The 19,525-nt window shown below is 40.2% G+C and overlaps 1 protein-coding gene across 1 annotated transcript in view; it reads left to right on the forward strand.

Annotated features, from left to right (window-relative positions):
• The window catches only part of MYO10 (myosin X), a 251,495-nt gene that overhangs the window by 206,455 nt on the left and 25,515 nt on the right, over positions 1 to 19,525 (forward strand). Inside the window, exons 23-27 of the mRNA XM_069730591.1 lie at positions 1,909 to 2,214; positions 3,078 to 3,117; positions 7,507 to 8,400; positions 14,610 to 14,733; positions 18,964 to 19,207. Of these exons, the coding sequence (XP_069586692.1) occupies positions 1,909 to 2,214; positions 3,078 to 3,117; positions 7,507 to 8,400; positions 14,610 to 14,733; positions 18,964 to 19,207 (1,608 nt within the window). The remainder of the gene's footprint in view (positions 1 to 1,908; positions 2,215 to 3,077; positions 3,118 to 7,506; positions 8,401 to 14,609; positions 14,734 to 18,963; positions 19,208 to 19,525) is intronic.

Raw genomic sequence — 19,525 nt, forward strand, 5'->3', positions numbered from 1 at the left:
CAATAGGAGACAATGCAATGACTTATTGTCCACCTGACATTCATGCTGAATGTCAGGAACCAATGGTTGTATGGCACAGCCCCAAAATAATTTTCTGATTGTGTAGGTAAAAGTCCTTACAATTGTCTATAGGCTAAATGATAATTTACACATAGTGATACTTAGTAACACAATGTACAGTTTAATAGAAGTTGGTTGATAGTTGAACAACCTTTAAACTAACAGTTTTCCAATTAATTTATTTTTTGATGGCAAATACATACACATTTTAGTAAATATTGGGTGTCACAGTGGTTCAGATTGGCCATACATGTTCAATATCGCTGAGTGAAGCACAGACAATCATTCTGGAACAATTCTGGTAGCTTTCAAATAGATGGTTCCTAGACCAGTGACATTGGACAAAAGTTCCACGCAAAGTTAAACATGACCTACTTGTTTCTAGATAGAGACTGCATTTCACTGGTCAGATAAAGCTAATGTTCATTGTTGGGTTTCACCTTATGAATTATCGTTTTTGTTGAAATTGTCTGTTTTCATCAGCTTTATACTAATGGGTTTGACCATCTTAAACAGTAACTGTAAGTTAAAATTTTGCTTCATATATTATTAGTGCTCATGAAGATAGGAAACTTTCTAATATACTGTAGCTTATTAAATCTGATTATAAATATCAAAAGACGGACCATCGCTTCCTAAACAGAAAACAGGTGTGTACAGGTGCTTAGTAAGAGTAGTCATCTTCATATATAACCAACAAATGAAGTAGCACTCTGTAGCGCTATAGCATGAAAACATGAAATATATGACATTTGAATTGCATTACAGCTCTAGATAATTGGAAAAATTGAGAATACTGAGTACATAAGTCGGCCTTAGACAGGGTCGTAGCAACGAAAACAACTTAAAAACTTGTGTAAAACATCATGACAACATCACTGCCTTGTGCCAAAGTCTTCATAAAGATAAGGTAAAGATTGTTTTCTTTTGGCCAAATTTGTTAAAATAAAATATTCTACTTATGTTTAAGATTCACCCATGAGAGTTCATCCTTCCCCCAATTTCTGTTCTCATTGTACCGAGATAACTTTACTCTCGCTGTTTTGATGAAAGCAGCAAGGGACCAAGTTGACCATCGACAATGAATCAAGATACAGTAATCCTCTTTCCTTCCATACATTTGCTAATAAATAATACAGAATCAAATGTGATTAAAGGAAGGTTAGTTCTATCCAAATCATCTCTGACTCCCATTAGTGTGAGTAATGATCGGGAGAAGATGTCGTTGGAGTTAGTATTAAGTTAAATCAGATGATCCTTTCCAGAACAATATAAGAGTTGCCCTAAAAGGATTATGGCTGAATAGTGATAGTCATAAATCTTTTTATCTTTCTATTTGGAAATCATGAGTGATAATAGTATCAGAAAATGCTGCTAATATTACTGGTTAACAAAGTGTCATACATTATGTATTAAATCCAGACCTATAGCCGCATCTGTGGACTTTTGTGTCTTCCCAAAGTCAATAGTAGCCAGTTCAATGGCTGTTTGCATAATGAGATAATCCCTTTTCATGTGTATATGAGTCCCGGCTGTAGATATAGGCCAAGATGTCACCCAGAAAGGCATCCTGCGGGGTGTAATTACTTTCTCTGTAAGCATGGCATATATCAGAGCTCATTCTGCCTCTTCCAAAGCACCAGTCATGCCAGGAGAACTACAGACACGGCTGTGCTTAACATCGGCTTAGCCGGAACCCTGAGTCTACAAGGAGTGTGAGCTTCCGACTGTGGATGTCATTGATATTGCTGTCTGACACCTTGACACTTGCTGGAAACGGGAGGCATAAATAGGATGGATTATTTCTTATCGATTTATGCAACACGCTTCTCTCCTTCTTCCCTGTAGAAAGCAGTACAGAAAGGTGCTTCACTGCATTGTGATTATCCAGAAGAACTACCGGGCTTTCCTGTGGAGAACAAAGTTTTTACGCCTTAAAAAAGCAGCTGTGACCTTCCAGAAGCAGCTGCGTGGGCAGATAGCCCGCCGTACATTCAGACAGCTCCGGGAACAGAAACGGAAGGAAGAAGAAGAAAGGAGAAGACGAGAGGAAGAAGAGAGGAGGAGGAAAGAGGAGGAAGAAAGGCTGAGGAAAGAAGAAGAAAGGAAGAAGAAAGAAGAGGAAGAAAAGCTACGAAAAAAAGCAGAAGAAAGGTATGGGATATAGAATAAGTAGGAAAATCCAGGGAATTATATTATAAGTGTGCTTGTAGTTTATTATTTCATTATTTCAGGCCAACCACATTTAATTATAAACATATATATATATAAAGTTTATTATTTCATGTATTTGTGCATGTATTTTGTATTATTGTGTTTATATTATTTTATTTTTTATTTTTATTATGTTTTATGTATTTTGTATTATTATGTTTATATTATTTTATTTTTTACTTTTATTATGTTTTATGTATTTTGTATTATTATGTTTTTATGCTTTATTTATGTTATTATATTTTGTATTAATATGTATTTTGTATTATTATATATAATATATTATATATATATATACTTTTATATATATATATATATATATATATATATATATAGAACACCCTTACCATTATTATATATATATGTATATATATATACATTGTAAGTAATGTATATAATACTGTAGAGTAGCCAATATATAGTTATAGGAATATATATGTACTGTAGGTAATGCATATAATACTGTAGAGTAGCCAATATATATTTATAAGTGTATATATACTGCAGGTAATGTATATAATACTGTAGAGTAGCCAATAAGTTGGTGAATATGTGACGGCCATTGTTCTGCATGGTCGATGAGTGCCTGATATATTCATTGCATTCCAAGTGTTCATACAAATGTGTATATAGTAGATGCCAACCATCTAGTACATGCATACAGTACTTTAACCTGTACAAGCAGTGGCTGCAGGAAGACCCTTCTTTGCATAGGATGGGTCGTGAAATCAATGACAGATCATTGTGTATGCGCCCGGTGTAAGCCTGGGAAACGCATCTACTAATGTTGTGTCCTCTTGCAGAGAAAGACAAAGACGAGAGGCAGAGCTACTCGCCAAGCAGGTAAGCAATGAACTGACACACTGATGTCTGCTGTCCTAAGCCTAGAGGATGTCATGTTTCTGGGTCATAATATTTCAACACGTACTGATAGGGAACTTAGACTGGGGACAGCGCCGATAATTTCTGTAAAGTGCTGTGGAATTAATACATAGCACGCAATTATAATATTAAGTAATCATTTATAATATCAAGCAGCAGAAATATAAAGTATTATAGTTTATTGTAATTGTTTTGCGTCTATTAGTCATTGTACATCTCCGCTAATATATAGCTCATGATTGTGTTTCATCACTCGTCATAGCTGGAGCTTCTACCGTTCATCTTTATGGTTTACATTAATAGGCACAGACGTACATCTGCGCACTGCTGAGATGCACATGGATCTGATTTATTGCCATCCCATAAATACCCGCTGCAGCCAATCCTTACACTTGTCACTCAGCTGAATGTAATCTTGGCCTGACCTTTAATTCGATATGTGATACATTCCTAAGCAATAGGAGACACGGCAGAGCGACATGGCCTCTAAGCTAATATTTGTCTTACAATATATGGTTGTAGGTTGCGTGAGTGTCCTCCTGACATTATATTATGTGACATCATTTTATTGAATGATTAATCTATGATTTAGCATTGTGGTTTCAGCAAGATCTTCTAGTGAAGGAGGCTTCCATATTATACAGTGCTGTGCAAATTAATTGGGACAAAGCATTTTTTAAGTAAAATCGTAAGTTACCAGTCAGTGATTTAAACCAGTTTTAATATATAATAAATCTTGGTCAACTAGCCAGTGGAAAAGGTAATTTTCAGAATTAGTATGTAACAGTGCATTATAACATTTTATTATTAATTATTCAAAAATATGTGGTTTTTTTCCTTTGTCCCAATTAATTTGCACAGCACTGTATTACTGCATCCATTGCATAAAGCGATAGTTTAATATTATTATACTGAAAACCTTTGGAGCGTTTTAAAATACTTTGTATGTTAAATCTTTACAATTTTAAAGATCTTTATTCTAGTCATTAAATCAAAAGGTTTATCATTTATTTCCAGTGGATACATATAAATCCTGGAGATATGATGTTGGTGATGGTGCTCGGATCATTTACAGCTAACAGTGCTCCCTATTGAAAGAACATGGAATGATAGGGACAACCTGACTTACACCCCCTGGAAGTAAACAATAAAGCTTTCCATTCAATAGATGCAAGACATCTGGAAACTTAAAGGGGTAGTCCCATTTTGTAAATTTCAGGTGTATCCAGCTTGCAACCAAAAAGTATAGAAGATGTGGGTCCCACCAATGGTCCTGCTTCTGCCTCCAAAACAGGGCCATGACGCATGCTACTGTCAGTCCAGAGGTGGTTAGAAATGCCACACAAATGAATGGGAATTCCGACCACCTCTTCACTGACCGTGGTGCACATCAGGACCCTGTTCTGGAGATAGGTACAGGTCCCATTGATGGCACCTACATCTACTATACACTTATAGCATGTTCAATGTCAAAAATGTACAAGTTGGGAATACCTTTTTAAGCTTAAGCTTGATATGCTGAAAATCCTTTAAAGGAAATCTGACAAGATGCCCGACCCACCGGTAGTGCAAATTTGACATCATTGCAGCCAAGTATGTTTAACTCTGAAACGTTGTAGCATTTCTGAGGAAAACATACTTTGAAAAGATGGCCGTGGACTATCCATCACAGCTGACAGGTCATCGGGACTTCTCCTAGCCTAGATATAGGAAGACACTAGTCTGGGCGTGGGACAGGGAGAAGCTGTTGGCGACCATCCTTGGACTAGTCATCTAAGTCACATGGCCCTTGGTAGGCTTCTCCTCCCCGTTAACTGACAGTTTTCTTCCTGTGTACACACATGGTTGGCTGACTTTTATTATTAATAATAATAATAATAATAATAATGCTATTTATATAGTACCAACATATCCCACAGCACTTTACAATTACAGCAATACATTACATAGTAAGACATACAGTTGGGAAAATAAGTGTTTGATACACTGCCAATTTTGCAAGTTTTCCCACCTACAAAGAATGGAGAGGTCTGTAATTTTTATCGTAGGTATATGTCAACTCTGAAAGACAGGATACCAAAAAAAAAATCCAGAAAATCACATTGTGTGATTTTTACATAATTAATTTGCATTTTATTGCATGAAGTAAGTATTTGATCACCTACCAACCAGGAGTTAGTTTTCTTTTTAAGAAGCCCTCCTACTCTGCACTCATTACCTGTATTAATTGCACCTGTTTGAACTTGTTACCTGTATGAAAGACACATGTCCACACACTTAATCAATCACACTACAACCTATCCACCATGGCCAAGACCAAAGAGCTGTTTAAGGACATCAGGGACAAAATTGTAGTTTAACAGCTACAGGAAGAGTGAGGGCCCTGCTCTCAAGCTTACAATCTATAAGGAAATAGGGGAGACACAATAGGTAGAACTTGCTTGTTATGCACGGTCTAGCTATCATTCTAATAAATAGGGGTTATGATATAAAACTTCATGGGTCGGTCATCAGCCAGGATCTGTCTAAGTGCAGTTACGAAATGCTACTGAGTGCACTGACGAAGTGGAGACAGATGACTGGGAGGGCAACATTCTGAGGAAAGTTTAGAAAGAGGGAACATGGAGGAGTTAGATTAGTGAAGTGAAGTTATAAGCCTGTCTAAAAAGATGTGTTTTTAAGTCACGCTTAAAAAAGCAAGGACTAGGTATTAATCGGATCATCCAAGGTAGTGCATTCCTGAAAACTGGCACAGCATGAGAGAAGTCTTGGAGAACGAAGCTACAAATTATGGAGGATGTTAGTTTTAGATGAGCTGCAAAAATAAGTAGAGAGGTAGGATGGTTCATAACTGAGGAACGCTTTGTGGGTGGGAAAGATAAGTTTACTGGGTAACAGCGCAATGATTGACACAGGGTGGAGGCATCAGTGAAGCGGCTAGACAGAAATACGACCCTGGCTGTCGCATTCCGGACAGATTGAAGAGGAGAAAGTTGAAAGTTTGGTAAGTGGTAGACTGATCAGAAGAGAGTTGCAGTAGTTCAGACAAAAATGAATAAGATCAACAAATCTTTTGTAGTTTCAAAAGTCAGAAAAGGTCAAATTGTGCAGATATTTTTAAGATGCAGGTAGCATGAGTGATTAGCTATAGGGGAATAAAGGAAAGTTGTGTGTAAAATATGAAACCAAGACAGCAAGCGGTCTGTTTTGAAGTTATGGTCGACCCACCCAAGGCAACGGCAATATCAGGTATAAGTAGGTTAGTTGAGGGAGGAAACTTGAGAAGTTAATTTTTGGAGCGAGTCATGCTTTTTAAAGCACATTTTCTGTGAAACTGCAACATCTCACAGTAAAATATACATGGCTGTAATAACACCACCAGTATCTGGCTCTTACGGCCGGTTGTTCAGTAAGTAAGAATCTCCTCTCAGGTTATCTTCAATAATTCCACAATAATGCATGTTGTCGCTGCACTTAGAGAACACTAAGTCTAAGTTCACACTGTGAGAAAACATAGTGGATTTTCCATGGTGCGTTTGATTGTATAAAATCCACTTCTTCAACAGTAACAGCAAAGTGCATGGGACTTCAAGAAATCATATGCACATGCTGCAAAATATCTTTGCAAACTGACAGTAGCTGCGAGTTTGACCTGCAAAGCATGTCAGTTTATGCTGCGGATATAGGAGGGAAAATGTGCAGTTTTTCCGTACCTTTTTCGCTATGATATGCGCAGCATTATATACCACTGCCAGTATCACTGTAGGACTGTAAGGAATATAGCCTCATAAGAGAAGTCAACACGTCAATGTTTTTTTCCTGCTTTATGCTTATGCAATAGAATAGTTCAACCCTCACCATCCTTATCCCGCTGTATCTAGACCAAACCTGTGTGTCCCAGTATGATACATATGTCAGAAGCAAAGGTATTTTTAACTATTCTCGTTTTATTATAGATTTGTGATACAATTTATATGATTCCAGATGATAGTGAATGATAAATAATTTGTAAGAAGCAACAAATTGTCAGTCTTTTGTCCCTTCCGTAACACTTAGGTACAGTTAGGTCTAGTCTTTTCTTGTTATCAGATGACCCGTGCCTTGCTTACTTGCCATCCATTGTTCTCATGTTCTGTCTTGCGGCCTGTTTCATATTTTAATCAAAGCTGTGTTTGTTTTGCTAATATGTGGATTTTTTCCTTATCAGTGTGTTAATAAGGTAGAACAGAGACGCGCATTATACTTTAATTTCGTGAATATAAGTGATTGTAATTCATTACAAAAATACAAATATTTCATATTACGGTAGCTTTTATTTCGAGTATAACATTTTCATCTACTTAACTGTAGGCTGAAGAAGCAAAGAAACGGGAAGAACTTGCTGCCATGTTGGAAGCTGAAAAAGAGACAAAGAAAAGTCGAGAAGTAGAAAAGCAAAAGGAAAACAGACAGGTGGAAGAAATTCTCAGATTAGAGAAAGAAATTGATGACTTGCAACGCATTAAGGAGAAACAAGAATTATCCTTAACAGAAGCATCTTTACAGCGGCTTCAACAACTCCGCGATGATGAGCTGAAACGTCTAGAAGAAGAGGCCTGCAAAGCGGCCCAGGAGTTTCTTGAGTCCTTAAACTTTGATGAGATTGATGAATGTGTTAAGAATATTGAAATGTCCCTATCTGTAAGTGATGTATTCCCAGAGGATCTCAAATGCATTGCCAACTGTGAGAAACCGACTTTTAACTTTAGTCAACCTTATCCTGAAGAGGAGGTCGATGAGGGCTTTGAAGCTGATGATGATGCATTTAAGGACTCACCAAATCCAAGCGAACATGGTCACTCTGACCAAAGAACTAGTGGTATTAGAACGAGTGATGACTCTTCAGAAGAAGATCCTTACATGAATTATACTATTGGACCGGCTGGTGAAGCTGGACCAAACAATATATTACTTTCTCCTGGACAAGATCCAACAACTGCAAAAAAAGTTACCGGGGGAGAGTCCACATACTGTGTACCAGAAAAGCAACCAGATCACCTGCAGGGCCTTGAAAACCTCATTATTCCTGATGGAGATTATGACTATGACCATGATGATTACAAAGAGGGTGCCATTACCTCTGGAAGCAGTGTGACATTCTCTAACTCCCACAGCAGCCAGTGGTCTCCAGACTATCAGTGCTCCATAGGAACATACAACAGTTCATCGGCCTACAGATTTAGTTCCGAAGGAGCTCAGTCATCAGTAAGTTTCACTTTCAGTATGTCCCTTTACTTCTACTACTAATGTTTTCTCTGCACTTATGTATAAGTGAGATATTTTATAGAAACAGTCAGATTTGTGTGATAAAATAATTGGATCAATATACTAGGATTTTTATTTTGATGAGAATTCTCGATTGCAGTGACAATTGTAAGACTTTAATTACTTAACATTTCTGCAGCTATTTGGGCAGCAAAATATCTAGAAAATCACAGCAAGATGCTTTTTCTTGTCTTTTTTACAAGAAAAATTCCAAATGTGCTGCAGCTTATAGGGACTCCAGTCAAGCCAATAAGATTTAATGTCTGTGGGCCTGATTGGGCCCAAGTACAATGCCCAGCTATCTCTACAGTCCAGTCCCATATACCATTAATAAGGCGATGGAGTTCATGCGGGACCATCACTTCATTCAATCTCGGACTCCAGAACCCAGTTCCTGGGATCCAAAGTGGACCCCCAGCAGTCAGCAGCTTACCACCTTTCATTCCGTGTTACTTGTTGTGATCATGTGTTACAAATGAATGTTAAAAAGCACAACATTTCTCCTATAGTGGCAATGTGGAAAGATGGTCTGATTACCCCTCTTTTTATAGACCCATAATCTGTCTGATAACAATTCTTTTTGTAGATCCATAAGTGAAAATTTTAATTAAAGGGAATCGGTCACGTATAAAAAACAGTAGTAATCTGCAGCACGGTGGCGCAGTGGTTAGCATTGCAGCCTTGCAGCGCTGGGGTCCTGGGTTCTAATCCCACCCAGGACAACATCTGCAAAGAGTTTGTATGTTCTCTCCGTGTTTGCGTGGGTTTCCTCCGGGCACTCCGGTTTCCTCCCACATTCCAAAGACATACTGATAGGGATTCTAGATTGTGAGCCCCATCGGGGACAGTAATGATAATGTGTGCAAAACTGTAAAGCGCTGCGGAATATATTAGCGCTATATAAAAATAAAGATTATTATTTATTTATTTATATAGCACCATTAATTGGTGCTATATGTGCTGTATATGTGCTATATGTGCTGTATATGTGCTAAATGTGCTGTACATGAGAAGGGGTTACATACAGGGTTATAGATATCGTTTACAGTAAACAGGTTTATAGTGATGGACTGTTACAGATGGGAGAGGACACTGTCCTTACGGACTTACATTCTATGGGAAAGTGGGGAAGAGACAGAAGGTAGGGGTGAGGCGGCGGCTCTGGCTGTGGTGAGGCGGCAGCTCTGGCGGTGGTGAGGCGGCGGCTCGGTTATTGTTGGCTGTAGACTTTCCTGAAGAGGTGGGTTTTCAGGTTCCGTCTACAGGATCCGAGGGTGGTGGATAATCGGACGTGTTGAGGCATGGAATTCCAGAGGATGGGGGATATTCGGGAGAAATCTTGGAGGCGGTTGTGTGAGGAACAAATAATTGTGGAGGAGAGGAGGAGGTCTTGGGAGGATTGAAGATTACGTGAGGGAAGATATTGGGAGATTAGTTCAGAGATATATTGAGGGGACAGATATGGGATTAATCTGCATTATAATAGCATTCCGAACCTGCCCGGTGCTGGCACTTAGAGCCCCGCTGCCAGAAGGAAATCAAAAGGAAATGAACTTTATTCCCCTGGCAGTGTTTAGTGTTCAGTCACAGGGATGGCGCTGGCTCAGCTTCAGTCATCGCTCAGTGTATAGAGGGTTGTGCCTGTAACCACACCCCTGACCCTGACTGACAGCCAGCCAGCCCTAATACTGACCTCCTGTCAGTTAAGGCCGGGGGATGGTTACAGCTGCTGCTCCTTATGCACAGAGCGTTGACTGAACCCACGCACCAAAGCTGGCACCACCCCTGTGACTGAACACCAAATGATGTCAGGGGGAATTAAGTTAATTTCCTCCCAGCAGGGGGTGCTCTAAGTGCTGGCAGCGGGCAGGATCAGAAAGCTATTAACCTGCAGATTAAACACCATATCTGTAGGTTAATAACGTTTTTTCACTTGACAAGTTCCCTTTAACCAGACAACCAATCTATATTTTTCAGACAGATAAAAATGGATCATAGGGAAACTCATGGGCGCTAGAAGTCAACTAACACATATGTTGCCTTAATATACTAAGTGCACAAAAATGCAAATCATAAATCATATATAAAGGCTGTAAATATCTGAAAAGAAATAAACTCCTCTCTTTACCGTTACATCATTCACATTTAATGAACGGATGCAAACATGAGTCAGCTATGAAATATTTGATACCCCGTTAATATTAACTGAAAAGTGGATTTCTCTTTCTGATGTTTGGTGGAATAAGTTGTGCAGTTATAAAAATACAGACGAGTATCTGTAAAACTTTTTTTCTACCATCCATCCTTCAACAGATTCTTTTTCCTTTTGTGTGTGATGCAAACAGTTTAACCTCCAACGGGCAGGAACTCTAAAATGGAAAGAAAATGGATATTTTCCATTGCTTTTGTGCTTAGCCATTTGCAGTTGAAAGAAGACGCTGTTAAGACAACAATATTAATTACTCAGAACCCAAAATACCACTTCAGGCTGGGCAGAATGGAGGCCTGTTCAATGCATACTTTACAAAAGCTGACAGTTAACCACTATATTAGTCCTCTAGGCCGCCTGGACCTGCTATATAATTCTCTATTCAGAGAGTTCAGTGAAAAAGTATAAGGCTATGTTCACACAGGGGGGTGGGGGTGGAGGTTAAGAGATTTTGGAGCAGAAACATAAAGGAAACTTTCCAAATCCTCCTCCAAAATTCAAAACTCTTCAAAAAGTTGGAGGTTCTATTCAGTTTCTTCTCTGAAAACTGCTTAATAGCCCAAGAAACGGTTTTCTTCTGTCTGGGCATTCCACCTAAGGCGGGTGTCACCCTTGCGAGTGTAATGCCAGAAACTCGCACATCAATAGCCGACTCAGCCGCCGGCACTTGGAACCAGAGTGGAGCAGCTTGGTCCCGAGTGCCGGCGGCAGTGCTGGGTATTGATGCGAGAGACTCCCACGAGTTTCTCGCATAGTACTCGCAAGTGTGCCACAGGCCTAAGCCCAATTTACTGAAATGGTACTGATCTGCAATACCATGTACAGTCCATAGTCTAGAGTAACGGTCACTATTAGTTCTACGTTATAAAAAAAAGAAAATAAAAAGCTTTTTTACTTTTTTGTTGTTATAAAATTACTTGTGTCTTTTAATAAACATTTCTGGTCCACTGTAAGTCACTAATAATACCCTTAAAATATAGGGCCCAATTCATCACGGCTTTTACACCTGCATTCTATTCTGTTGTAAAAAGTTTTGAAAAGTTGTATAATTTTGGCACAACTGGAGGCTGCACAAAAATTTTGCAACTTTTTGCATCCTCACACCATTTTCACCCAGCCCTGACAAAATGAGCAGAGCTGGGGTAAGCTGGGACGTGATGACCCATCTGAAATTCATGATGAGTGTCAGAGTTTTTGTGACCTAATTATAATTTACAAAGAACTTCTTTTCTATTGGCAGTGTCTTAAGTATTAAGTTTGTTATTCCTAAAGGGTTTTTCCAGTTTTTCAAAGATTCTGATCCCCATTTACAGATTTACAAAATATACAAACTGGACTTAACTCACCTTCCCATGAGTGTCCACGACTGCTCCTGATGTGTGTTACTGTCCAACTCTGAGTCTCCACCACTACTCCTGGTGTGTGTTATTGTCCAGCTCTGAGTCACCACCACTACTCCTGGTGTGTGTTATTGTCCAGCTCTGAGTCTCCACCACTGCTCCTGGTGTGTGTTATTGTCCAGCTCTGAGTCTCCACCACTGCTCCTAGTGTGTATTATTGTCCAGCTCCGAGTCTCCACCACTGCTCCTGGTGTCTGTTATTGTCCAGCTCCGAGTCTCCACCACTGCTCCTGGTGTCTGTTATTGTCCAGCTCCGAGTCTCCACCACTGCTCCTGGTGTGTGTTATTGTCCAGCTCTGAGTCTCCACCACTGCTCCTAGTGTGTATTATTGTCCAGCTCTGAGTCTCCACAACTGCTCCTGGTGTCTGTTATTGTCCAGCTCCGAGTCTCCACCACTGCTCCTGGTGTCTGTTATTGTCCAGCTCCGAGTCTCCACCACTGCTCCTGGTGTGTGTTATTGTCCAGCTCCGAGTGTCCACGACTGCTCCTGGTGTCTGTTATTGTCCAGCTCCGAGTCTCCACCACTGCTCCTGGTGTCTGTTATTGTCCAGCTCTGAGTCTCCACCACTGCTCCTAGTGTGTATTATTGTCCAGCTCTGAGTCTCCACCACTGCTCCTGGTGTCTGTTATTGTCCAGCTCCGAGTCTCCACCACTGCTCCTGGTGTCTGTTATTGTCCAGCTCCGAGTCTCCACCACTGCTCCTGGTGTCTGTTATTGTCCAGCTCCGAGTCTCCACGACTGCTCCTGGTGTCTGTTATTGTCCAGCTCCGAGTCTCCACCACTGCTCCTGGTGTCTGTTATTGTCCAGCTCTGAGTCTCCACCTCTGGTCCTGGTGTCTGTTATTGTCCAGCTCTGAGTCTCCACTGGTGTCTGCTGTTGTCCAGCTCTGAGTCTCCACCACTGCTCCTGGTGTCTGTTATTGTCCAGCTCTGAGTCTCCACCACTGCTCCTGGTGTCTGTTATTGTCCAGCTCTGAGTCTCCACCACTGCTCCTGGTGTCTGTTATTGTCCAGCTCTGAGTCTCCACCACTGCTCCTAGTGTCTGTTATTGTCCAGCTCTGAGCCTCCACCTCTGGTCCTGGTGTCTGTTATTGTCCAGCTCTGAGTCTCCACCTCTGGTCCTGGTGTCTGTTATTGTCCAGCTCTGAGTCTCCACTGGTGTCTGCTGTTGTCCAGCTCTGAGTCTCCACCACTGCTCCTGGTGTCTGTTATTGTCCAGCTCTGAGTCTCCACCACTGCTCCTGGTGTCTGTTATTGTCCAGCTCTGAGTCTCCACCACTGCTCCTGGTGTCTGTTATTGTCCAGCTCTGAGTCTCCACCACTGCTCCTGGTGTCTGTTATTGTCCAGCTCTGAGCCTCCACCTCTGGTCCTGGTGTCTGTTATTGTCCAGCTCTGAGTCTCCACCACTGCTCCTGTTGTCTGTTATTGTCCAGCTCGGAGTCTCCACCACTGCTCCTGGTGTCTGTTATTGTCCAGCTCTGAGTCTCCACCACTGCTCCTGTTGTCTGTTATTGTCCAGCTCGGAGTCTCCACCACTGCTCCTGGTGTCTGTTATTGTCCAGCTCTGAGTCTCCACCACTGCTCCTGTTGTCTGTTATTGTCCAGCTCGGAGTCTCCACCACTGCTCCTGGTGTGTGTTATTGTCCAGCTCTGAGTCTCCACCACTGCTCCTGGTGTATGTTATTGTCTGCAGCATGGACGTCACTTTGAAAAAGCTGCCAATAACTGTGCTCAGTCTGAGTTGACAGCACGAGCCATCAGCCCTGCAAACAATAACAGAAACTGAGACCACGAGGTGTAAACTTGGCACCAGACCTGGTGAGGGTGAATCTTTAAATTAAACTGCATCCAGGGGCCAGGGTTTGTCGGAAACCGGAAAAAAAACCTTTAAGGATATGTTCACATTAAAATCTGGCCCATTATTGCTGTCGCAGAAATCTGGGCTGAAGCTCATATTTTCATTGCAGAAGTGCAGTTTGCACTGGCATAGATTTCCATGGCATTAGTCTTATTGTCATTCAATGGGGGCTAATTTTTTTCCACTTTTCTATCATTCTATCAAACATTTGAGAAAAACATTATAATGTAGGAATGAAGACATTGTCTAATGCAAGTAATCGGAAACCCCAATTACTGGCATGGGACATGGATTGTGGTAGGTATTCATGCACATTTCAGTATGTTTTGTAAATTTATATTATACATTCCACTAACCGTGGGCAAACATACCATTAGTGTGACCTGAGCAGTCGCACAGGGCCAAGAGGTAAGGGGGCCCACATTCACCTACAGGTGGGATTGTGCATTATGACGAGCTTTTTGACCGCAAAGGGCCCATATATTGTTCTAACATAGGGGCCCTCTCCGGTCTGTGCCACTTACACAATCCTAAGGCTATATATATAGTTAAAACACCAAATGCAGTTACAATAAATGAGATTTCTCCCAAACTGAGCAGTAACTGACTGTTCCCGTGGGGACTACAGATCTATGACTCTTGTGTAGGTCTTATAATGCTGTGCTTCTGCATTTACAGTTTGAAGATAGTGAAGAAGACTTTGACTCAAGGTTTGACACAGATGATGAACTGTCCTACAGGCGAGAATCTGTCTATAGCTGTGTTACACTGCCGTATTTCCACAGTTTTCTGTACATGAAAGGTAAGCGATGGGATATTGGGCTATGTATATGAGACCTTTCTAGTATTGATGGTTTATGATCTTATCCTCTCTGGAGACATTATACATATTTATATAAAACAGCCATAATTAACCCCTGTAACAGATCACATGAGAGCTCTCCATACATGCTGCTGATGACATGTGGCTATTAAAGTCAATATATGCAGCGCTTTGTCTTTGTGAAGTAGAGGGCAGACATGTGTCTTGTTTTGATGAACGCTAAAAGAACTGGGGTTGGAAACACGTGCACAATGAGGTCATTCAGAAAAGTTCTTTATTAAAGGTCAAATGGAATATATTTTTTTAATAATGCAATTTTTCATGTGATCTCAAATGATTCTTTATGGTAAAAATGGGTATTTTTATTCTCTGATCTTCATGATGTGTCTCTAGGCACGTTTTCCTTGTAAAACCCTATACAATATTCATAAGAATCGCATAATATCTCATTCATATCATACAGTATATTTAGACTTAGATGAGCATCATTTGTTAGAATTTCCCAAAAAGCTGATCTGGTTATTTTTTCCTGTTTAAAGGTAATGCGTCACCAAAAATGACCTATTGTTTACATATTCGTTTCACATTTTAGACATATTTTTGTTGATTTTTTTTTCATTAATTTTCCATGTTTCAAAAAAAATTCTGAAATCTTACACTTTTGGTTACTGCATCTAATATTAAGCTGACACTTACGGTAATTAGTGTACTATTTAATTATGATCATAGACAGGATGACAATGAAGAAGTCCACTATCACAGTTGGTGATGCTTACAGCTAGCCTCCTCCACTTCTCTGCGCAGGGACCAATGCACAGATCACAGAGCATGCCTAGAAACCTAAACTTCCTATGGACCATATGGCGGCTCTAAAGTATATCTCTGGTAACAGAAGCTCAACTGTATATGGTAAAAATATTTCTTTAAGGTGTACTAGGATGGTCTGAGCTCTAAAGCATATGGACTACATTCCGAGCCTTCAGATTAGCACACATGTCACCTGTCAGACATAAGATTAGCCGTCACAGAACAAAAGGCTGTAGTCAATAATACAGGTATTGTAATGTGGATATGGAGTGAAGAGAGAGAACAAATACAGTATGCGGCTCTCATTGACGTCAATGTAGTAGTTATCCGTGTCTGCCTTTAGGGTAATCCCTAAGTGCTGGTGGTCAAACTAGTTTTTATTTGGTTGTTGATGGAAGAATTTTAACTTAATTCTCAGTAATAAGTATTTTCCATATTTGGAGTCTACAGAGAGGCCATTATTACTAATTGCCTAGGTTGTGTTAGACGTCTGCGCAGGATCCTCATGGAAATTATATTATTTTTTTTATTATTTTTAAAAACATTTTTTTTCTACTTTTTATAGTCTCCATGTGAGACTAGAAGCTGCGATCTTCTGATCACCTGTGCTACACATAGCAGGAGTTCAGCCCTGCTCTGGGTAGGTAAAATGTTCATCTGCTATGAGCCCTGGCCACTGGACGGCACTCATACCTATCCGGCATTGACAACCGGAGGGGTCTCCTGCAGACCCCGGGTTGTCATGCCAACCCATCAGTGACCAGTGGTCATGTGACACGGGCGCCGATGGGAGGGGTTTATGACACGCTTCCAGCGTGGGTATGTTAAATGTCGCTTTCAGAGATTGACAGCGGAATTTAACAAGTTAACAGCCGGGGGTGGATAGCTATTCCACTCGCGGCTGTTAGAGGCACATGTAAGCTGATAAAATCAGTTGACATGTGCCGGAAAAGTTGTGGGATTTCATTCAAGAGAAACACTTTAGATTTAAAGTGTTAATATTTGACAACAGGGTTAGGGATGAAAGTCACCATTGACCTAATTTTCGTGGACCTAAAAAGTCTAGAGTATAAATAAAAGCATTTTCTAACTTCTAACGTCTGCCCATAGGTGACATGTGTTATTGCAGTCCTGCCCCATAGACTTCATTGGTGCCAAGCAGCTTCATCCTGCTCCTATGGAGCTGATTGGACGCGACCCATGGACAACTGCAGCAATACATCTGGAAGCATACAGCCATGTGTCTCTAGCTGCATACATATTTGTTATACTCATTGCAGTCCAACGGAGAAGAAGAAAGCAAAGATTTAGTATCTGGTTTTAATTAGTATAAAAAACTATAGAGCTCATACAATCCCCTTAAAGAGCATATGTTATCACAAAATGCCCTACTGTTTAAGTCAGGTTTTCGTGTTACAAAAATATTCATATCAGGGTCTGAAAAACAAAATGAATAATATTGTAATTTTCCACACAAGCTGCTCAAGCTAATTCCTGTCTACCAGAGGTGTTTCCAGGAGTTTTCATATCAGCAGAGGCAGTCTTACTATGACAGGTATCACCCCCATACACAGCTGGTAAAACCCATAGATGAAGATGTCACAGCTGACCTGCTCCCCCTCCATTCACAATGATCGTTGCACATGCTCATTAGATGCTTCAATACAATGGCTAGGGTCAGAGTCTGTTTATTATTAAGTCGCATAGTTTTAGTACGGCCATGATATGTGACTTTTCAATGCTTTTTACGCCAGAATACGGTCATAAAACGTCCCTTAATGGGCTCTTAGAGCTTTATCATCATCCACTCTGATGTAAAGTATCGTGCTAACCACCTGTCTGGAGTTGTGTTTTATTCTGAGCCTAAAATGTAGACATCAATGAAATATTTGCATTAACATGGCACTATATATATATATATATATATATATATATACACATATATATTAGAGCGATTCTTCCCCCATTCTTTTCTACCATACTCATTGAGTCCCATTACAGGACCATTGGATTTGCAGATTATCATGTCCAATTATACTTATTGTACCTATAATTACTATTCTACATAAGCGATGTAAGCCTCTTTGTGCCCACCATCTGTCCGCGCACTGAGCAGCTGGGATGCAGACACGCGCCCACCACGTTCATGGTAAATATCAGTAGATGCACGGTGCCATTCTGGCATTTTTTCAGCACAAAGCCACTGACCTGACATAAAGTAGAAATGGTCCCTTTTTCTGCCACAATAAGGGCTACAGATATCATTCAGAGCGCCTTTACCATCTCATAGCAGGAGATTCTTGGATTTGCAATGGTCATGATGAAGCATACATGTAGCATCATTATACATGGGAGAGGATTATGTCATTTGTTTGGTTAACCTTCGTCAGGCTGCATAATTTTACAACGTTAACAGGCTGCAGAGGAACAATTGTACCTCCATATATATTTTATTGAAATTTCGCCAATATATTCTGGACCAAAACTGCAGAGATGTCACGAAATTTCAGCCCTCTACGGCTTTTCGAAAAAAAAAAAGTTATTGCAATTTTAAAACGGAATAGTTACAATTGTACCTACTCAGCCGGACGAAGGTTAAATCAATTTATTCCATCAAATTACAAATGGAAATAAAGTTAAAAAAAAAGACTACTTGAGATTAACAAGATAGTGTCCTGATATAAAATTAAAGATATTTACCCCTTACAAGAGGACCTGCCACCAGGTCAAAAGTGGATGGATTTTGATAGTTTTATTTCCACTGCTTCCCTGAAAATTCCAGGGTTTTTCTTGTTTTTTTTTTTTTAAATCCACCATATGATTCCAGAGATATGGACATTTTTTATTTAGTGATCATTTTTGTGATCTTTACCAAGGGGGGCATTTCTCAAGGGTAATAAAGCAAAGCAGCCAAAAGACACCCCCCAGAGAATCCTATGAGCCACGCCCACTTGGAAAAGACCAAGCACTAAATAAAAAGGCCCATATGTATGGAACCATACGGCGGATTTAAATATAACAAAAAACGGATTTCTCAGGGAAGCGGCAGGAATAATGCTGGGCTACAAACTGTCCACTTTTGACCTGGTGACAGGTCCTCTGGAAATGTAATTTTTTTTTTTTTTTTTTTTAAACAATGACATTTTGATGTGGACCTTTAGGCACCAAAATCTTTGGTCACGAACCATATGGCGGATTTAAATATAACAAAAAACGGAATTCTCAGGGAAGCGGCAGGAATAATGCTGGGCTACGAACTGTCCACTTTTGACCTGGTGACAGGTCCTCTGGAAATGTAATTTTTTTTTTTAAAACAATGACATTTTGATGTGGACCTTTAGGCACCACAATCTTTGGTCACAGAGGAGTTTATAACTGATCCTTCCGTTGTCCTTTCGATAGGTGGGATGATGAATACATGGAAGAAGCGCTGGTGCGTCCTGAAAGATGAGACCTTCCTGTGGTTCAGGTCCAAGCAGGAAGCTTTGAAGCAAGGCTGGCTTTACAAAAAAGGTGGCGGCTCATCGACTCTGTCCAGAAGAAACTGGAAGAAACGTTGGTTTGTTCTCCGACAGTCCAAGCTGATGTACTTTGAAAGTGACAGTGAGGAAAAATTAAAAGGGACGATAGAACTCCGAGAAGCTAAGTACGTGGCTTCATCCAAGATTCTCTGCATTATATGAAATCATCTGTCTTCGTTCTTACCAGTTTATTGCTTGTCCCCAGTCCTGCTCGGGCATCTGACATTATTAGATTTTCAGACAAGTTACTATGAATATTGGATCATAAATGAAGAATTATTCTCATTATTACACATAACTAAACGACAATTAGATCTTTAGCTAAGACACTGGCTTTACATATAACATAGCTGTTGGCGCTAAGCACGTTATCTGGCCCTACCTCGCTATTCTGTATGGAAGTAGAAGAAAAAATACGAATACAAAGTAAAACCCCTTTAAAG

This window comes from Ranitomeya imitator, chromosome 6 (genome assembly GCF_032444005.1).
Source record: "Ranitomeya imitator isolate aRanImi1 chromosome 6, aRanImi1.pri, whole genome shotgun sequence".
Lineage (NCBI taxonomy): Eukaryota > Metazoa > Chordata > Amphibia > Anura > Dendrobatidae > Ranitomeya > Ranitomeya imitator.